General features: G+C 37.1%; 1 protein-coding gene across 3 annotated transcripts in view; it reads right to left on the bottom strand.

Annotated features, from left to right (window-relative positions):
* Positions 1-12,241, bottom strand: part of LOC107570653 (nuclear factor of activated T-cells 5-like) — a 31,107-nt gene extending 18,866 nt beyond the window's left edge. For 2 of the 3 annotated variants that reach the window (XM_016256906.1, XM_016256907.1), the window contains exon 1: positions 11,926-12,202. In XM_016256906.1, coding sequence (XP_016112392.1) covers positions 11,926-11,998 — 73 coding nt within the window. In that variant the 5' untranslated portion in view covers positions 11,999-12,202. The other variant, XM_016256905.1, reaches the window with a different exon arrangement.
* Positions 12,242-18,732: the final 6,491 nt, after the last annotated feature.

Consider the following 18,732-nt stretch of genomic DNA (forward strand, 5'->3'; position numbering starts at 1 on the left):
CAGCTCTGGTGGACATTCCTGCAGTCAGCATGCCAATTGCACGCTCCCTCAAAACTTGCGACATCTGTGGCATTGTGCTGTGTGATAAAACTGCACATTTTAGAGTGACCTTTTATCGTGGCCAGCCTAAGGCACACCTGTGCAATAATCATGCTGTCTAATCAGCATCTTGATATGCCACACCTGTGAGGTGGATGGATTATCTCGGCAAAGGAGAAGTGCTCACTAACACAGATTTAGACAGATTCGTGAACAATATTTGAGAGAAATAGGCCTTTTGTGTACATAGAGAAAGTCTTAGATCTTTGAGTTCAGCTCATGAAAAATGGGGGCAAAAACAAAAGTGTTGCGTTTATAATTTTGTTCAGTGTATATATATATATATATATATATATATATATGAGCTACCCTAAAGTGTTAAATCTGCAAACGTGTTACTTGTTCTGTCATATTAATTTAATTAATATTTATATTCTAGATATGTTTATTAACATTGCTAGAAAATATAAACATTACACAAGTCAAGGTTGTGTTCATAAGGATTTTGTGGTCTGAATATAAGGCTGAAAATGCAAACGACAAATAAAACCAGCTCATTTAAAAATTTGGGTAGTTAAAGGAAGCCTGTTTCCTGTTTTTAAAATAGTTAGTAACTGGGAATAAAGTTTTAAATTAGAAATCAAGTCAAGCTATGAGTAGGGCTGGGTATCATTAAAAAATTTTAAATATCGATACCGATACAATACCTTGACTTCGATACCGTTTCCTGAACGATACTTTTCCAGATACCAATTTGGATGTGGATTATAGTTCTGCTTTTAATACTCTCAATCCAATAAAACTGGTCAACAAACTGCAAACACTGGGTCTGGGAGTCCCTCTTTGCCGCTGGATTGAAACGTTTCTCACCAATACACCTCAGCACGTCAGGTATGGCAACCACTGCTCTGCCACCATCACTGTTAGCACCGGGGTCCCCCAAGGCACTGTTCTTAGCCCAGCACTCTACTCTCTGTTTGCATCTGATTGCACCTCCTCCCACAATTCCAATACTCTTATTAAATTTGCTGATGATAAAACTATAGTGGGACTCATAACAGAGAATAATGATGCTTCGGATAAAAAAGATCTGCCCCGGGTTGTGAAGATGGCTGAAAGGATTGTCGGTTCCCCCCTCCCAAGTTTGGATGATATCCATTCAAACCGTCAGCACAATTCATTGTAACTTTTAATAACTTCCAAACTCTGTGCAATAATGACTCCAATGTGTGGATTCTGGGGCATCAATGAGAATGATTACTGTGCAATGTCTCTGGTGTTTTATGGTGCTTTTATCTTCAAATGTTTATATACAAATGTGTATTTTTATATTATTTCTTAGATTCCTAGAGTATTAATTTATTTATGGGGTAAATGTATTTTAATGTTAAATGTAAATAATTATATTTTTATTCTAATGCTGTAAATGGGATTGCTCCAGCAGAATTTCATTGCATGGACATGTGTAATGACAATAAAGATATAACAACAATTTTATGAAATCCGTTTTAACAAGATTATATTACACATGACATCAAAAATCTTTGGTTTTATTTTTTCAGCTTGTTGACGTTTTTACAGACTCAAAGAGCCACTGCACAAAGGAACAAAAAGTAACCAACACAATAAATCAGTGCAAATAGGTTTAATAAAGTTCAAATAGTTTTCAGTTTCCACATCTTTTAGGCTGCGTTTAGACTAGTGTGGTTTAGTTTTAAAACGCATAGCTTAGACAGAATCATAGTTTATATTAATTTTCCACTGATTTACTGACGAGCATTAGTTGCTTCTAGCACGGTCTGCCTGTGTTTTCTCTTCAGCGATTGCTGTTCTGACTCGGAGGAAGCTCATTCGCTGCGAAGGGTCGGACGCTTACACACTTCAGCCTCACGTGGGAGTAGGGCTGGACAATAATTCAATATCAATATGTATCGCAATATAATTTTTTTTCAATAACGATATGATTTTTAAACACATTTCCGATATTCCGATATACATTACCAGTGTTTTGCTTTGAAATCACAGGAATAAATTATTTTCTCAAATAGAAAACAGTTATTTTAAATAGTAAAACTATTTCAAAATGTTACTGTTTTTGCTGTATTTTGTATCAAATAAATGCAGGCTTGGTGAGCAGAAGAGAATTCTTTAAAAAAAACATTAAAAATCTTACTGTTCAAAAACTTTTGACTGGTATGTTAGCCTATAGTTTGAAGTAAAAAATATTAATATTAATAATGAGAGTCTGAGATTTATTTGACAGTGATTTCACATTTCTTGTTTGTATGAAGGCTAAATACCAATAAAAGGTGAACATTTATTTATTTGCGCCATTTTTTTCCTAAAATATTATATAGTTTTATAGGAGTAGGTTTCATAGAGTTGGCAAATACATTTTTCATAAGTTTGTAGGTACAGACATCTGTTGTGGCCGTTCTTGGCCGTTTTTAATAGTGTTCATATCGATATTGGAATTATATCGTATCGACCGAAATTAAGAAATATATCGTGATATAAATTTTGTCCATATCGTCCAGCCCTACGTGTGAGCAACATCTCTGGGCGGAGCCGGTGTAAATTAGTAGGTGTGTTCAACTTGCCGCGGTGCTGCGCAGACCGATCAGTGTATGACATCAAAGTACCGTGAGAGCTATAGAGCGCAGACGGCTCCGTATACTTTCGAATTGCTCTCGTACGTTGATGTCAAACACTGATCAATCTGCGCAGCGCAGCTTCGAGTTGAACACACCTAGTGTTTTTCCTTGACGCCTCACTAGAGCCAATCACCAGCACTTGATTTAGGCACATCAAGAACGCTGCATGCTTATTGGCTCACTGACGTTGATGAGATTAACCCCTTAGGTATCGAAATTAGGTACTGAACGACAAGACATTTTTCGATACTCTATGGTATCGAGGCAATTCGGTCGCTGCCTAAAAAGTATTGAACTCCATACCCAGCCTTAGCTATGAGACATGGGCCTGGTTTCACAGACAGGGCTTAGACTAAGCCAGGATTAGGCCATAGTTCAATTAGGACATTTAAGTAAATTTTCATAAACATGCCTTAGAAAACACATTACTGGTGTTCATCTTGAGACAAAACAAAGGTACTGATATATTTTAAGATCAGTCAGTGCAAGTTTCTTTCAGTTGACACAGCTCAGACTTACATTTTAGTCTGGGAATAGGCTTAAGCCTTGTCTGTGAAACCGGGGGATAAAGTCTCAACTGTGATTAAGTCAAAATAACAAGAAATCAAGTTGCCAAAAATGGGCCGCATTCTAGGTAGACAAACAATATTTCCTGAAGGTTAAGCACATCACCGACTTTTTGTTAAAGAACAAAATTAAAATTTTTTCAAACAATAACTATAACGATAACTATATTAGCGTCCACAACAACAAATGATAATGTTGTGTTTATCTTAAGTGTGCACTGCAGCTCAAACTCTTTAAAGCAGGATGGATTCTGATTGCCTGTGGATGTTTTTATCGTTCATCAGCTGGAAAAAATTTAAAGTGATTCCAACGATAACGTTCCTCTGTATCATTGTAGTTACAGCTGTGGAGTGGACCTTGCCAATACAATATTCCTGCAATACCGCATTTCTAGGACCCTTTTTTTTTTTATAACGCCACCTAGCCAATTCTATTCCAACAGAGGAGACCTGATTCAAACAAAAAACAAACAGATGCAAAGACTAGATCCATGGCAACTATTTATTAATTTATCTTTCCATCTTATTATTTTTAATACTTTATTGTTATTGTTCTAGTTACTGTCCTTGGTGTGAACGGGCCATTATTTATAGAACAATTTCAGGATCAGTGTAGAATTCTGGCACAGAGAAACAAAGTGGACAAACACAGAGATGGAAATCGGAGCCTGAATCAACACTCCCCTACAGAAATGCTTTGTAAATAAAAGCGCTGGTGCCTGTAGTGAAACTGAAGCCGCGGTCAGCAGGTCTGCATACCACATATTCTGCATTCCTGCTATTTTAACACTAAGCATCCCTGGACGACAAAGAGATAATGGGATGGTCCGACTCTCCTCAGCCTAGGGCTGTTTTATATTGCAGGGATTAAATCTGTTCAAAAGAATTCGAAAGGACAGGAAAACTTCTCTTGGAGCTGGAAAGGAGGCCAAAGGTGTCACAATAATTACACACTTCATCTTCATGAACGCCTGCTTTGTAAAACTCCACCAAACGCAGGTGGAGTCACATAATGAAAACAATTATCTACAAAGCAATTCCTAGAAAGAACTATTAAACTTGTCTGTCACTACAAAGTCGAGTCAAGTGAGATGAACACACAAGACCAAGCATGATCACGTGACCCATGTTAAATAGCTTGAGAACTATAAATTAGAGTTTGACCGATATATATATATATATATATATATATATATATAAAAATATATAAAACGATATATATCATTTGTCGATTTTATCGGCCGATATGAGCCTGTCGCAGATATATCATATCGGCGAATATGCCGCCGATATGCCACCAATATGAAAACATTTTTACAGAACATAAAACGGCCATAAAACTAACAAATAATATGCACGTGACATCATCGTTTTCACAAATTTGCATTTTTATGAGATACATGAGCAATATCACTAGAGTACTCGAGCGATACCGGCTCTATATCAGCATGTCTGTGATTAGGCCAGAGGCACGAGGCCGCAGGCAATCACAGCCGTTGATATAGAGCCAGTATCGCTCGAGTACGAGAGTGATATTGCGTTTATACAACAGTTCGACGGAACGTGTGTAATTAAACAAGAAACAACGAAGTGCCTAATAGTGCTGTGTTCAAAATATCGATACGACGATGTATCGTCACAGAGATTTAACAATACGAGTATTGATACAGCTGGCCCTGTATCGATATTGTGGCACGTGTGCAGCAGTGGACCGCGCTTAATTTGTTTACAATTTTACAACATTTAAAATTGAGTAGAAAAGTGCGAGGTTTCTAAAAAAGAATGAACAGAGCATATATAGACTACAACAAGGTTTAATCTGGCCGCAGAGGAACACAACTGGGTTGCCTGATATAAAGAGACTTAATCCCTGAAACAATACAGAAATATCTGCTAAGTGTGCTACTTATCTTTATCAACCTGGCAACCATATGCTCTCTCTCCACTGTGGATAAACGTGCTTGCTTTCTGAAAACAGAGGTTTTAGTTTTAGCTTGCAGTTTAGCGATCTCCACTTCAATATTCTATTCTCAGAAAAGTGTAATTCATCAACTGTTCATTTACGACACACACAGAGAGAGAGAGAGAGAGAGAGAGAGAGAGAGAGAGAGAGAGAGAGGCTGTGTATGTATGAATTACCACCGTAATTCATGGCTGGTTCACTTACGCCGGTGCTCTCGCTGGGGCTGGTGTTGTTTGGATGCCGATTTTGGAATGTTTTTGCTGGGATGGGCATTTTAAAAAAAATCTGAAATTCGCTTTTGTGCCATTATCGCCGTGTATTAAAGTTAATCTTGTTTGCATTCTGTATAGTTCATGTCTGATACCACGAGCTAACGTCACGTGTTCATGAGGATTAGGCTAATCATCCCATTTAGAAAACATCAGAAGTAAAATGAATCATGTTTATAAAGATAAACATGGGTTTATTATAGCCCATTTACAATTTACATTTCAGAGACCATTCCAAATAAATTATTAAATGCTAAAACTGAATAAATTTAAATGAACAAACTTGGCGTTGCATTTGCAACCATGTGAAAACAGCCCCCTCAGCACCCCTACGCCCCTTCTTCCTGTTCTAGGCGAAAGCAAAAGCACTTTATTTGGCCTTCCAAAAGTAGATGCATTTAGGAATCTTTAAGTCTTTAAGAAACAGAACAGCAATGCATTTTATGGACGACCGTTTCATGAACCTAGGAGAGGAGGTAATTCTGACTTTGCTATGACAATCTGGCGCTTCTGAATCAGCTACTGTTTTGTTATTAGTTTAAGTATTTGCTATTGACTGTTCAAATGCGGAGTTTTGCACTTCAAATTTGGAACATAACTTGGCTATATAACATACGGCTTTGATTTTATAGCAATTTTAGAGTGCAACATTTTATAAAATATTTTATATAAAATACAATAAAAATGTTATACTACATTACCTTTACTGTAAACTTAAACTTTTATAACCTTTTTATGAAATGCTTTCACTTCAGCAATAATCTGCTAAGTGTGTTCTTTAAAAAGAGACCAGCCGTAGGTCTGTATTCCAAAGCGTTCAGGAATTACAACCATGTTGTAACAAGCATTGATAAATAAGTTTTCTGTTTTCAGTGAATTTATAGGGGCGACATATCAATACAAACATTACAATCAAAAATAAGAGAAATTGTATCGAGTCCCAAAACGATGGAAAATAGCAATACAATTATTTTCTGACGTCTCTTTTATGGCTTTGCCCTTTTTAGGGTTAATAAGAAGTTAATAAGAAACTTTTCTTTTTATTTCAGCTAGTTGCCCTATAAAAACCCTATATAGAAGCTATATTGAAAAAGCTGTATTAGCCAGCCAATTAAATAAATATTTACAATTTCAAAAAAATATTGTAAGCAACTAGAAATCTGCCTCATAATTTAAAAAAAATACTGGAACGCTGCAGGTCCAGCACATGTAGTTATAGATATTAACCCTGGGCACGGCCTCTTTCATGCGCAGCAGCAGATATTTAATAAGCAGAGGAGGTGTTTATGATTCCCAGAGCTCCATCTAGGGACTCTCTGTCCCATGATGCCGGTGTGCCTCTTTCAGCATGTTGATGATTACAGCGTTGTTGGATAGGGAAGCACTGAAGCGATATTACCATGACAGCTTCTCTCACATTACCTGTAAACCCTTGATAGATGACTGGGCCAAACAGAACAACAGAGTAACTTCCCAAAACAACAGTTTTACTCTCAATGGTTTCAACACTGTTTTTACTCGAATTTCTGTGCGATTACACTGTATGCTTTTGTAAATGTAAGACTGTAATAATAATTATCATCAAGCTTGGCTAAATACAGATTATTTCACCGTTCATGAAATAAAATTAATGTTTATTTGCTTTGTTTTTGTGAGGAATAAAAAGGTTAAGTAACTGAAGAATTAGCATGTGGTATTTGACACAAATAATTACATTATCTAAAGCAAATCTCAGAATCATTAGAGACAGAATTATTTCCCCCTATTAAAAAAAACTGTAACATAAAATGGTGTCATTTGGACAGTTTTTCCAGCAAGGCAGGCGAGTAGATTTTATTGCCGTGTAAACGGCATGTGACAGATTTAACATTTCAACCGTGTTACCAAAGTAATGTTTTAGAAATTATATGTTTCTACGTATTAATGTTGTTAGAAAATATAAAAATGACATTTCAAGGTTTTAAAATGTATCCAGACCAATTATGTGCTAAATCGGTTAAAACAAATACAAAATTATATAAAAATGAGACTAGTGGAAGCCTGTTTCCTATTTTCCTCAGAGTAAAAAGCAATTGGGAATAGTGTTTTAAATTTCAAATTAAGTCACATTGAGAAGTAAAGTCCAACTGTGAGATTGTGATTCAGTTAAAATAACAAGAAATACAGTTTTACATTTTTAGAGTCTCAAACACTATTTTGAAGTTTAAGATCTATTCAGACCAAGAACAATAACTGTGTTAGTGTTGACACCAATGCACAGTAATGTTACGCTCATTAAAAGCACATGCTGCAGTTTTGTCATCTGCTGCTTTAAAAATGCGCAAGCTCTTAAAAGCAGGATGGTCAAAGTTTTTATTATCCATCAGCTGGAAATAAATAATGCCTCTGTATCGTTATAGCTGTAATGCGGACCTCGCTGTTCTCATAGAATTAATACTTTATTGTTATAGTTTCTGTCCTTGGTGTGAACAGGCCATTATTCATAGAACAATTTCAGGATCAGTGTAGCATTCTGGCACAGAGAAACAAAGTGGACAAACACGGAGAAGGAAATCTGAGCCTGAATCAACACTCCCCAACAGAAATGCTTTGTAAATAAAAGCGCTGGTGTCTGTAGTGAAACTGAAGCCGCGGTCAGCAGGTCTGCATACCACATGTTCTGCATTCCTGCTATTTTAACACCAAGCATCCCTGGACGACAAAGAGATAATGGGATGGCCCGACTCTCCTCAGCCTAGGCAGTGGTTTATACTGCAGGGATCAAATCGGTTCAAAAGAATTCGAAAGGACAGGAAAACTTCTCTTGGAGCTGGAAAGGAGGCCAAAGGTGTCACAATAATTACACACTTCATCTTCATGAACGCCTGCTTTGTAAAACTCCACCAAACGCAGGTGGAGTCACATAATGAAAACAATTATCTACAAAGCAATTCCTAGAAAGAACTATTAAACTTGTCTGTCACTACAAAGTCGAGTCAAGTGAGATGAACACACAAGACCAAGCATGATCACGTGACCCATGTTAAATAGCTTGAGAACTATAAATTAGAGTTTGACCGATATATATATATATATATATATATATATATATAAAAATATATAAAACGATATATATCATTTGTCGATTTTATCGGCCGATATGAGCCTGTCGCAGATATATCATATCGGCGAATATGCCGCCGATATGCCACCAATATGAAAACATTTTTACAGAACATAAAACGGCCATAAAACTAACAAATAATATGCACGTGACATCATCGTTTTCACAAATTTGCATTTTTATGAGATACATGAGCAATATCACTAGAGTACTCGAGCGATACCGGCTCTATATCAGCATGTCTGTGATTAGGCCAGAGGCACGAGGCCGCAGGCAATCACAGCCGTTGATATAGAGCCAGTATCGCTCGAGTACGAGAGTGATATTGCGTTTATACAACAGTTCGACGGAACGTGTGTAATTAAACAAGAAACAACGAAGTGCCTAATAGTGCTGTGTTCAAAATATCGATACGACGATGTATCGTCACAGAGATTTAACAATACGAGTATTGATACAGCTGGCCCTGTATCGATATTGTGGCACGTGTGCAGCAGTGGACCGCGCTTAATTTGTTTACAATTTTACAACATTTAAAATTGAGTAGAAAAGTGCGAGGTTTCTAAAAAAGAATGAACAGAGCATATATAGACTACAACAAGGTTTAATCTGGCCGCAGAGGAACACAACTGGGTTGCCTGATATAAAGAGACTTAATCCCTGAAACAATACAGAAATATCTGCTAAGTGTGCTACTTATCTTTATCAACCTGGCAACCATATGCTCTCTCTCCACTGTGGATAAACGTGCTTGCTTTCTGAAAACAGAGGTTTTAGTTTTAGCTTGCAGTTTAGCGATCTCCACTTCAATATTCTATTCTCAGAAAAGTGTAATTCATCAACTGTTCATTTACGACACACACAGAGAGAGAGAGAGAGAGAGAGAGAGAGAGAGAGAGAGAGAGAGGGACTGTGTATGTATGAATTACAAAGAGAGAGAGAGAGAGAGAGAGAGAGAGAGAGAGGCTGTGTATGTATGAATTACCACCGTAATTCATGGCTGGTTCACTTACGCCGGTGCTCTCGCTGGGGCTGGTGTTGTTTGGATGCCGATTTTGGAATGTTTTTGCTGGGATGGGCATTTTAAAAAAAATCTGAAATTCGCTTTTGTGCCATTATCGCCGTGTATTAAAGTTAATCTTGTTTGCATTCTGTATAGTTCATGTCTGATACCACGAGCTAACGTCACGTGTTCATGAGGATTAGGCTAATCATCCCATTTAGAAAACATCAGAAGTAAAATGAATCATGTTTATAAAGATAAACATGGGTTTATTATAGCCCATTTACAATTTACATTTCAGAGACCATTCCAAATAAATTATTAAATGCTAAAACTGAATAAATTTAAATGAACAAACTTGGCGTTGCATTTGCAACCATGTGAAAACAGCCCCCTCAGCACCCCTACTTCCCGCGTCCCTGTTCTAGGCGAAAGCAAAAGCACTTTATTTGGCCTTCCAAAAGTAGATGCATTTAGGAATCTTTAAGATTACTTACAACAGAACAGCAATGCATTTTATGGACGACCGTTTCATGAACCTAGGAGAGGAGGTAATTCTGACTTTGCTATGACAATCTGGCGCTTCTGAATCAGCTACTGTTTTGTTATTAGTTTAAGTATTTGCTATTGACTGTTCAAATGCGGAGTTTTGCACATTGTGTGTGTGTGTGTGTGTGTGTGAGTCGCCGTGTATTAAAGTTAATCTTGTTTGCATTCTGTATAGTTCATGTCTGATACCACGAGCTAACGTCACGTGTTCATGAGGATTAGGCTAATCATCCCATTTAGAAAACATCAGAAGTAAAATGAATCATGTTTATAAAGATAAACATGGGTTTATTATAGCCCATTTACAATTTACATTTCAGAGACCATTCCAAATAAATTATTAAATGCTAAAACTGAATAAATTTAAATGAACACCAGCTTCATCACTGTGTCTGTCACGTGACTCTGTTCCCCTTTCGGGCTCTGTCTTTACATTTATTTTGAAAGATGAAGCTCGCGATTATGGTAAGGGGTGTTACATTTCCAACGAGTGCTTGCGGTGTTCGGCCAATCACAATGCACTGGGTCAGCTGGCCAATCAGAGCAGACTGCGCTTGTCGGAAGAAGGGACTTTGTAGAAAACGAAGCGTTTGAGAGAGGCGGGGCATAGAGGACCTACAATCATGTACAGTATTTGAAAAAGAATGTGTTTTTTGAACATTAAAGCATGTCAACATATTCTGTTACACCAAATACACAAAATAATGATCTTTAAAAAAGCATCATATGACCCCTTTAAGGCTGTTTAAGCATGTTGCTCTGTACTCGCAAATGTGTTCTAAAAAAAGTGAATTAATCTGCTTTATCATCTTTTGAAGTGTCATTCATGTCTGTAACACAAACAGTGCTGGACAAGAAACAACAGATAATTTTTTCATATTCAAATCTGCATCCTTAATCTGCATGTAAACCTAAAAAAAAGGATGTTATCCACTTCCCAGTGGCTTACCACAGAGGGACTATCTGTAGCTGTATCCGTCTTCAATCATTCACATTACAAATAATGGGCTTACTGTACGCCACTAACTTTTAAGTCTATGAACATCACATCAACACAGGAACATCATATGGTCAAATCAGTCAATCACATGCTTACCTTCTAATATGACAAGTCAACACTGCCAGATTCAGCAGCATGTTAGCTGTCAAGCTGAATGTGTTGCTACTGGCAGATGAAATATTAAAGGGGTCATATGATGCTTTTTTAAACATCATTATTTGGTGTAACAGAATATGTTGACATGCTTTAATGTTCAAAAAACACATTTTGTAACACTCCAAAGAGAAAGGAAAACTTGAAATCGCATCATATGACCCCTTTAATTATAATAGCGGAGGATCGGTTTCTGCACATGGCACCCTCTACAGTGGCACTAGTCCAACATTTATAGTGCATAAAAGCCGATTAACATAAAACACCACACAAGGACCTAAAGTGTGTGTCTGAAATACTTTTTTGGTGTTAGACAACAAACCTTGGTTGTCTCAGAGCTACGAGTCACTTAAAATGTGTGTAAAGGTAAACACACACACCCACTCTCTCTCTCACACACGCATTTATATATAGACTCACACACACGTACACAGACTCACATTCCCTCGTTCATATGGACTCACATATACACACATTTATAAATACACACAGCTAGCGCGTGTCTTGTCGTGCTAAGCGACGTTAGCAATTCTTCATATTTATGCACAGCTAAACGTCTCCGTAAAGACAAACGCAAATCTAAATGAATGAAGAAAGGATGTGCTATTATAAAAACACGTTCTTACCTTTGGAATAGAGCGATTTGGGAGAACTGGGGTCGATGTCGGCGCTCAGGAGAGATATGAAATCAGAGGGCATGCTAGCATGCTAAAGCCTCATGAGATCAGAGGAAACGACTCTTATCACGCTCCGCTTCAAGAGCAATGCATACAGAAAGAGAGATGGTTTCAATCATAAAATCCTTGTGAAGGGTTTACAGCACATGTACTGTAGTAATATTCACACTCGGGAACGTTTTAATATGTTTTTTCCCATCTGATTAGCTAGCCAGCCATAAGAGCCATTCACCTTTTTTCAGCGACTCCTCCCCCCTTTCTGCGCATGCGCACGATTTCTGTATCTGACATTATTATTGTTCAACTATAACTACGTAATTAGTGTTAGATTTGTTCTATCATATTACTTACAGTTTAGTCACCACCGTTTAGTTATAGTAAAAGGATAAAATTGTGTGTATGCTTTAAATTATTCAAGTTCCTATGTTAAACGCACTTTGTTAATGCACATGTTCAATAAGTCATTGAATCTATCAAATGTATAACGCATTTCGGAATTGAACTAAACTGAATAGTGCACTCGCACTCTGTCGAAACGCAAGTTTTCTTTTGATTTTCTCAGAAAAAAAAGCGCCCACAACGAAAAAAGTGGGGGTAAAAATCTGACAAAGCGCCCACGGTTAGAGAGAAAGTCGTGGGAGTTCTTTCAGAAAACTTGAAAGCAGCACTGCGACACTTGAATAACGAGCTGCTCTGGGAATAGTGTTATTTTAATGCTGAAGACAAGGAATATGGGAGAGTATATGAGAGTGTCTATCAAAAACAGGCAAAGATCCAATTTAAAATGTTCCCTTTTTCCTAGCAGTGTTGATTTTAGGCTAAACACCTGTTTTTAAATTACACTGCAAAAAATGACCGTGAATTTAACGGTATAAGACTGTAAAAATGCTACAGTAAAAACCTGTTTAATGGTTAATGGTAAATTCCCCTACTATATACGGTTTAAAAACTGTATTGGACATTGCATGTATTGGACATTAGTTTTATGGTAGTATACCATTTTTGGAAGTGGAAAAGACCATAACCGTAAATTGACATTCGCAGAATTCTATGCGTTACATTTCAAATTTGATGTTTTTTTGTTGAAATAACTGATTCTTCTTAGTTTTTTTCTTATCAGTTTTGTATATTAGGGTTGTGTGTTACACCTAATGTTGTTAAATTAATGTTTACTGCATTATCTCAGTTTCATGTGCGTTACCATGATAGTGTTTGGTGTTTGTGTGAATGATACTGTGCACCTTCTATATATGTTTATTATTTAAAAACTGCTTGTGATGGGCTTTGGTTCATCATGTGACTTTCTCATCACCACCTGCATTTGATGGTTATCAGTGTATTACAAAGGTACAAAACAGATTTCAGCACTCCAATAGGTTGGTATATTAACATTATATCAGTTAATGAAATTATGGTATTTTACTGTAAATTTAGGTTAAAACGTAAAACCTAAAATGTTGCTACCGTATTTTTTACAGTAAAATTCTGGCAATTCTGTTGCCGTTTTTTTACCGTGAATATTTTTTACAGTGTAGGATCATTTTTATTAACAATTTTTAACCTATAAGTCCGCCAATATAAATGTAATCATCAAGGTATTTTTGCAATTGCTGCTGGCTATCAAGTGCACACAATAAAACCACACTGATGTTCTGACAAGATTCAACTATCCACCTTTTTCTACATACGCATGACTTTGCATGCATGAATTATGGGAGTAGAAGGGTGGAAAAAATCAGCAGATTCAACGTGATGAAAAGCAGTTTCAAAAACGGTACAATGAGGTGACATTATTCCCAGATAGCACACGTACATCTGCAAGATGTCTGTTAAAGATCTCTTCATCTGGAAAGCATCTGCTGTGTACAAACATCTGATAGACGTCTGTAAGATGTCAGTTGTCCATACATTCTAAATCATAAACATCTTAAAGACATCTTCTAAACGTCAATTTGACATCTGATAGGAAACGTCCTATAGACGTATTGCAGATGAGCAAACGCTCTAAAAAATACGTCTTGCAGATGTAATGCAGATGTCTCCGTGATGTACGTGTGCTGTCAGGGTTCTATATACCCTTCAACCATCAAACATTAAAAATAAATGTAAAAGTGTAAAAGCATTAACAAATTACTACAACAGACGATGAATAACCCAAAAAGCCCTATTATTTCTGCAGCAATATTACGGACGTGTTAAATATCACTGTAGAAATGAATGTTAGTGTAACATGCACTGCCTTCACCAAAAATGTTCATTAATTGGAACTTTGAGTTATAATATTTCAAAGTAATTTCTATTATTTTGACAGCCAAATATATTATTGTTATGTCACATTTAAATAGCAGGCATTATGTTATTCTGACGTCTGAAAATAGGACATGAAGAAAAATAGTTAATTCAGTCAAACTGAGAGATAAGGATTATTTGTAGGCCAACCTTATTATTTGAAATGATTTGTTTCAGTCTTTGTGAGTGGAATTTCCCAAAACCGGACGTGCCTCCCATAATCTCGTTAGGAAAAAGGTGGATACTGCAGATTTATTTTTGTGGCAGATTTACGAAGTTTATGATTTGCACCACCAATCAGAATTGCATTTTTTACATCTTAATCAGGTTAAATGCCAAATCAAATTGACAGTCTTTATAATGGCAGGCACTGTATAAACATCCTAGATAAATGTAATTTTCACAGCTCACAACTTCAGAGTTTTTGTCTACTGAAAGTCTTTTTCACACAGACTGATGTATCAGTATGTTGTAAAACAACAGTACAATCCATTGAACACAGTATTTATATCCCCCACAACCTCATTTTCATTCCTGTCAAAAAATAAAATATGGCACCACTCTGACTAAGGGCTATAGCAGGGATCTCAAACCCTTCTCCTGGAGAGCTACCGTCCTGCAGACTTTAGTTCCAGTCCTGCTCCAGCACACCTGTCTATAATTATCAAGTAACCTTGAACACTTTAAATAGCTGGTCCAGGTGTGTATGAGCTGAACTCTGCAGGACGATAGCTCTCCAGGAGCAGGGCTGGAGATCCTTGGAATAGCATTGCTTTTGGCTTAACCAATAGCATTGATGCCACTAAAATGAACAATCAACCGGGCATTTGATATTGTTTGAATTCCTCTGTTGATGATACAAGATGATGATATCCAGAATCTTCTTACTGTTCTACACATATGCTGCATTCCATTTACCTTGGAAGTCAGATGTCGTAGTTGAGAATGAAGTCACAGCCAAGTGGACCAAGTTCCAGTAGAAAAATCATAAAACTGCAATGAACGCAGTTAAAAACACATAAAAATGGTATTTTGCACAGATAACACCATAGTATCATGTCCACAAATAGAGGATGGATAGTACTGTGTGCACCACTGAGTGTATTGAGACAGAGACAAGCATAAGCGCTAATAAACAATATATTACTACTATCTCTCTTCTGTTGATGAGCAGCCATATTGGATTCTGAAGTTGGAGTTGTTGCGATTCCTCCGAGATTCCGAGTTGAAATTCTGACTTGGGATGGCATTCCAGCTAAAAGTTCTTACTGGCAACTCGGAATTTCCAACTTCCAAGAACAAATGGAACGCAGCAATACAACAACATGGTGAGAACATTTTCACAGTCATAGAACCTAATTTCAAGTCAACATGAAAACAGAATTTTACTACAATTTGTATTAAAATATTATGTGATAACAGCAAAACATTTTGGGAAAAAATGGAAGGAAAGCATCTCAAGCAAAACATTTTTTAAACACAAAAGAAGTATTGCAAACATAAATACTTTACTTTTGGTTTTGCTCTGATATAAAGACCTTTATTCACAATCGATTTCTGATGGACATAATCAAGTTCTGCCCTACATTTTTTTCTTATTGAATATCTTATCTTACTAGAAAATATGTCAAACTACACTCTAACCCAACCTTCTGGGTAGTAACCCAACCGCTGGGTCAAAACAACCCAATTGCTGGGTTTGTCCCTATTTTACCCAGCACTGGGTTGTATTTAACCCAGCATTTTTTAGAGTGCATGGAAGTAAATTAGCTTGTAAATGCTGTTTCATGTTGTCTTTAAAATAATTTAATGGACCTGAGTGGGCAGAATTTTTACTGGTGGTATGAGGGATTTCACAGCACACATCGTAAATTAGAGCCCTGTGTGAAGCTTTCACATTGTGTTCTGTACAGTGAGTCTTTGGCCAACAAAGAATTACAGCCTAACCAATGGTTTTTGATTGAAGCATAGCGAAACAAATCTGAAATCCAGGATGTTCAGAGAGCTATGACATGGCATGAAGGCAGACCACGAGCCTCTAAATGCACTTTGTAAGATAACACAAGCTTTTTGTAACTCTTACTCAAAGCTGAAGTGTGTAATTGAGTTGATATTAAAATACCTTATCCTATTCCTTCTTAATAGAAGGTGATGAGATTGCACAGGTTTGACTCTAAGGTTTGAGATTTTTTACTCACACATTTGGGAACAACAGGAAATCAGGGTTAACTATATGTAATGTACTTGGCTTTAATGGCAATATAGGCTATTAATGTGCCTTTTAAGGCAAATAGTGACAGTTCTGGATTGCTCATCAACATATGGAAGAGTTTCTCTGCTCAGCAGAGAAATCTGCTGACGTTAATCCAATTTGGCACCACATACCTGTGTGAATTGGCCTTGGCATACCATAAAAACAAGTACAGTAACAGACAGAGCCCAGAATAGATCTGTCTCAATCAACTAAACAAACATGAATTCCTCTTTAAAATGGATATCTTTAATTGTATTATAGCAACAGTAATTCCAACATTGACCTTCACATTCATCTGTATATACATGTATGCATGCGTGTGTTAATCTTCAACCATTTCATTGTAGTTAGCTATCCAACTTTGAAACATAAGCACAAAATCATATCTAAACCAGTAATGATAACACTTATAGATACACTAGGTAAATTTTTTATTATTATTATTATTATTTTTTATTGTATTGTTTCATACCGAAATGTGTTAAAGTGCAATTCACATCATAACATATTGCAAGTACACATTGCAATCTCAGCATTGCCACAAGAGGGCAATTAATGATGTAAATCTATAAGTCTTCTAAAGTCAGTTTTCTCTTTTAGGCCAACTACCATCATGACCGTTCACAGAGAATGTTGTCGAAGTCTGTCAGGACAAGGCAGGCCATTTGGCGGCCATCTTGGGAGTGCACTTAGAGAGCTATTTTCAATCCGGCCAACCAACAGCAGTTGCATGATGCTGTCATCAAACATCAAAAACTATCATAAAGACCAGTTGTGAATTTTTGGTCAGTTGGCTCTTTGGATGGCAGGACTCATGTTGGGCATTGCGATTTCTCCCATTCATCATAAAATCAATGGTTTAAATAGTAAACCCCTCCCCACAGCCAATTTCATTGGTCAACTCAATCACCTGTCAAGAGACGTTCAGACTTCACGTATTGAGTTCAGAATTTAGAATATCATGGATGGATCAGTTTGAGACAGACAGTAATGCTATCAGGATGCTCTGCCAATTCTCTACTGAGGTTAAGGTTAGGGTTTAGGTAATGAACAGGGGTTAGTATTTTTTTCAACGTTATGTAGGCAGTGAAAAATGCAATCTTTAGGAAAAAAACATGTGCCATGTGCAAGTGATTTGAGCATTTGAAAAGAAAGGTCTACTAGGTATGCACAAGGACGAGCAGAACAGAGAAAATGAAGTATACCTGGGCCTTTAGTTAAAGGGGTGGTTGACTGTTTTTTTTCTAGGCTTGATTGTGTTTATGGGGTGCAGTCTAACGTGTTAATGCTTCGTTTAAAAAAAAAAACATTATTTTTCACATAATTTACCTTTATTCCACACCGCTCTGAGAAACACGCTGATAATTTCCTGCTTTTATGAAGCCCCTCCCTCAGAAATAGGTGATGGGCTCTGATTGGTTAGCTAGCCCAGTGTGTTGTGATTGGCTAAACTGCCTCTAGAGCGCGTCTAAACATCCCGCCCCCCACCTCAGCAGCATATGCTCCAGTTGTATTGTAAACAACAGCTTCGTTAATATCGCTTATCAGTTTGAGCTCGATTGAGAAGCAGAGGATATTATTGAAGAGGATTGTGCAGAACCTGTGCAAGCACGGCTTTTAATGCTAGGCTATGTTTTTTGTTTGTTGTTGTCTCAAACTTTTAGATACGCTGTTATTTGTAAATGCTACTGCTTATGTTAGCTTTTAATATACAGTTTTATCCTGATTAAAGCTCTAATACAGTATGACAACTGCACGCACGCGCCATGTTTAACGCTTCTCATAGCTATGTGAAAATAAGTGTATAAATGGAACAGTTCATTGTTGGAGCTGAGCTGAATGAGATAGAGAGACAGAGAGAGAAAGAGAGAGAGAGATGCAGAGCGTGTGCAGAGCAGGGGGGCGCGATGAACAGTATTAAGAACCGCTGCTTTAGAACATTGATTTTGAAACTTGTGAATCCATTAGAATCGTTAGAAGACAGAATCGTGATTCATATATGAATAGATTTTTACGTGCACCTCTAGTTTTCTCTTCCTCTTCTCTAAAGCAGCGCAGCATGGCCTCGCCCCCTTTGCTGCCTTTTCCCGAGGGCGGGGTTTATCTGGGTTTGTTACGTCACGAACCCGGGAAGTAACTTGTTGTAGTCCCTACCAGCCGTTTTTGTAGGCATTAAACTGCCAGAATTTTAAAAGACGATATCTCCGTTTGCA

This window comes from Sinocyclocheilus grahami, unplaced genomic scaffold (assembly GCF_001515645.1).
Source record: "Sinocyclocheilus grahami isolate Dianchi unplaced genomic scaffold, SAMN03320097.WGS_v1.1 scaffold1487.1, whole genome shotgun sequence".
In the NCBI taxonomy this organism is placed as follows: Eukaryota; Metazoa; Chordata; class Actinopteri; order Cypriniformes; family Cyprinidae; genus Sinocyclocheilus; species Sinocyclocheilus grahami.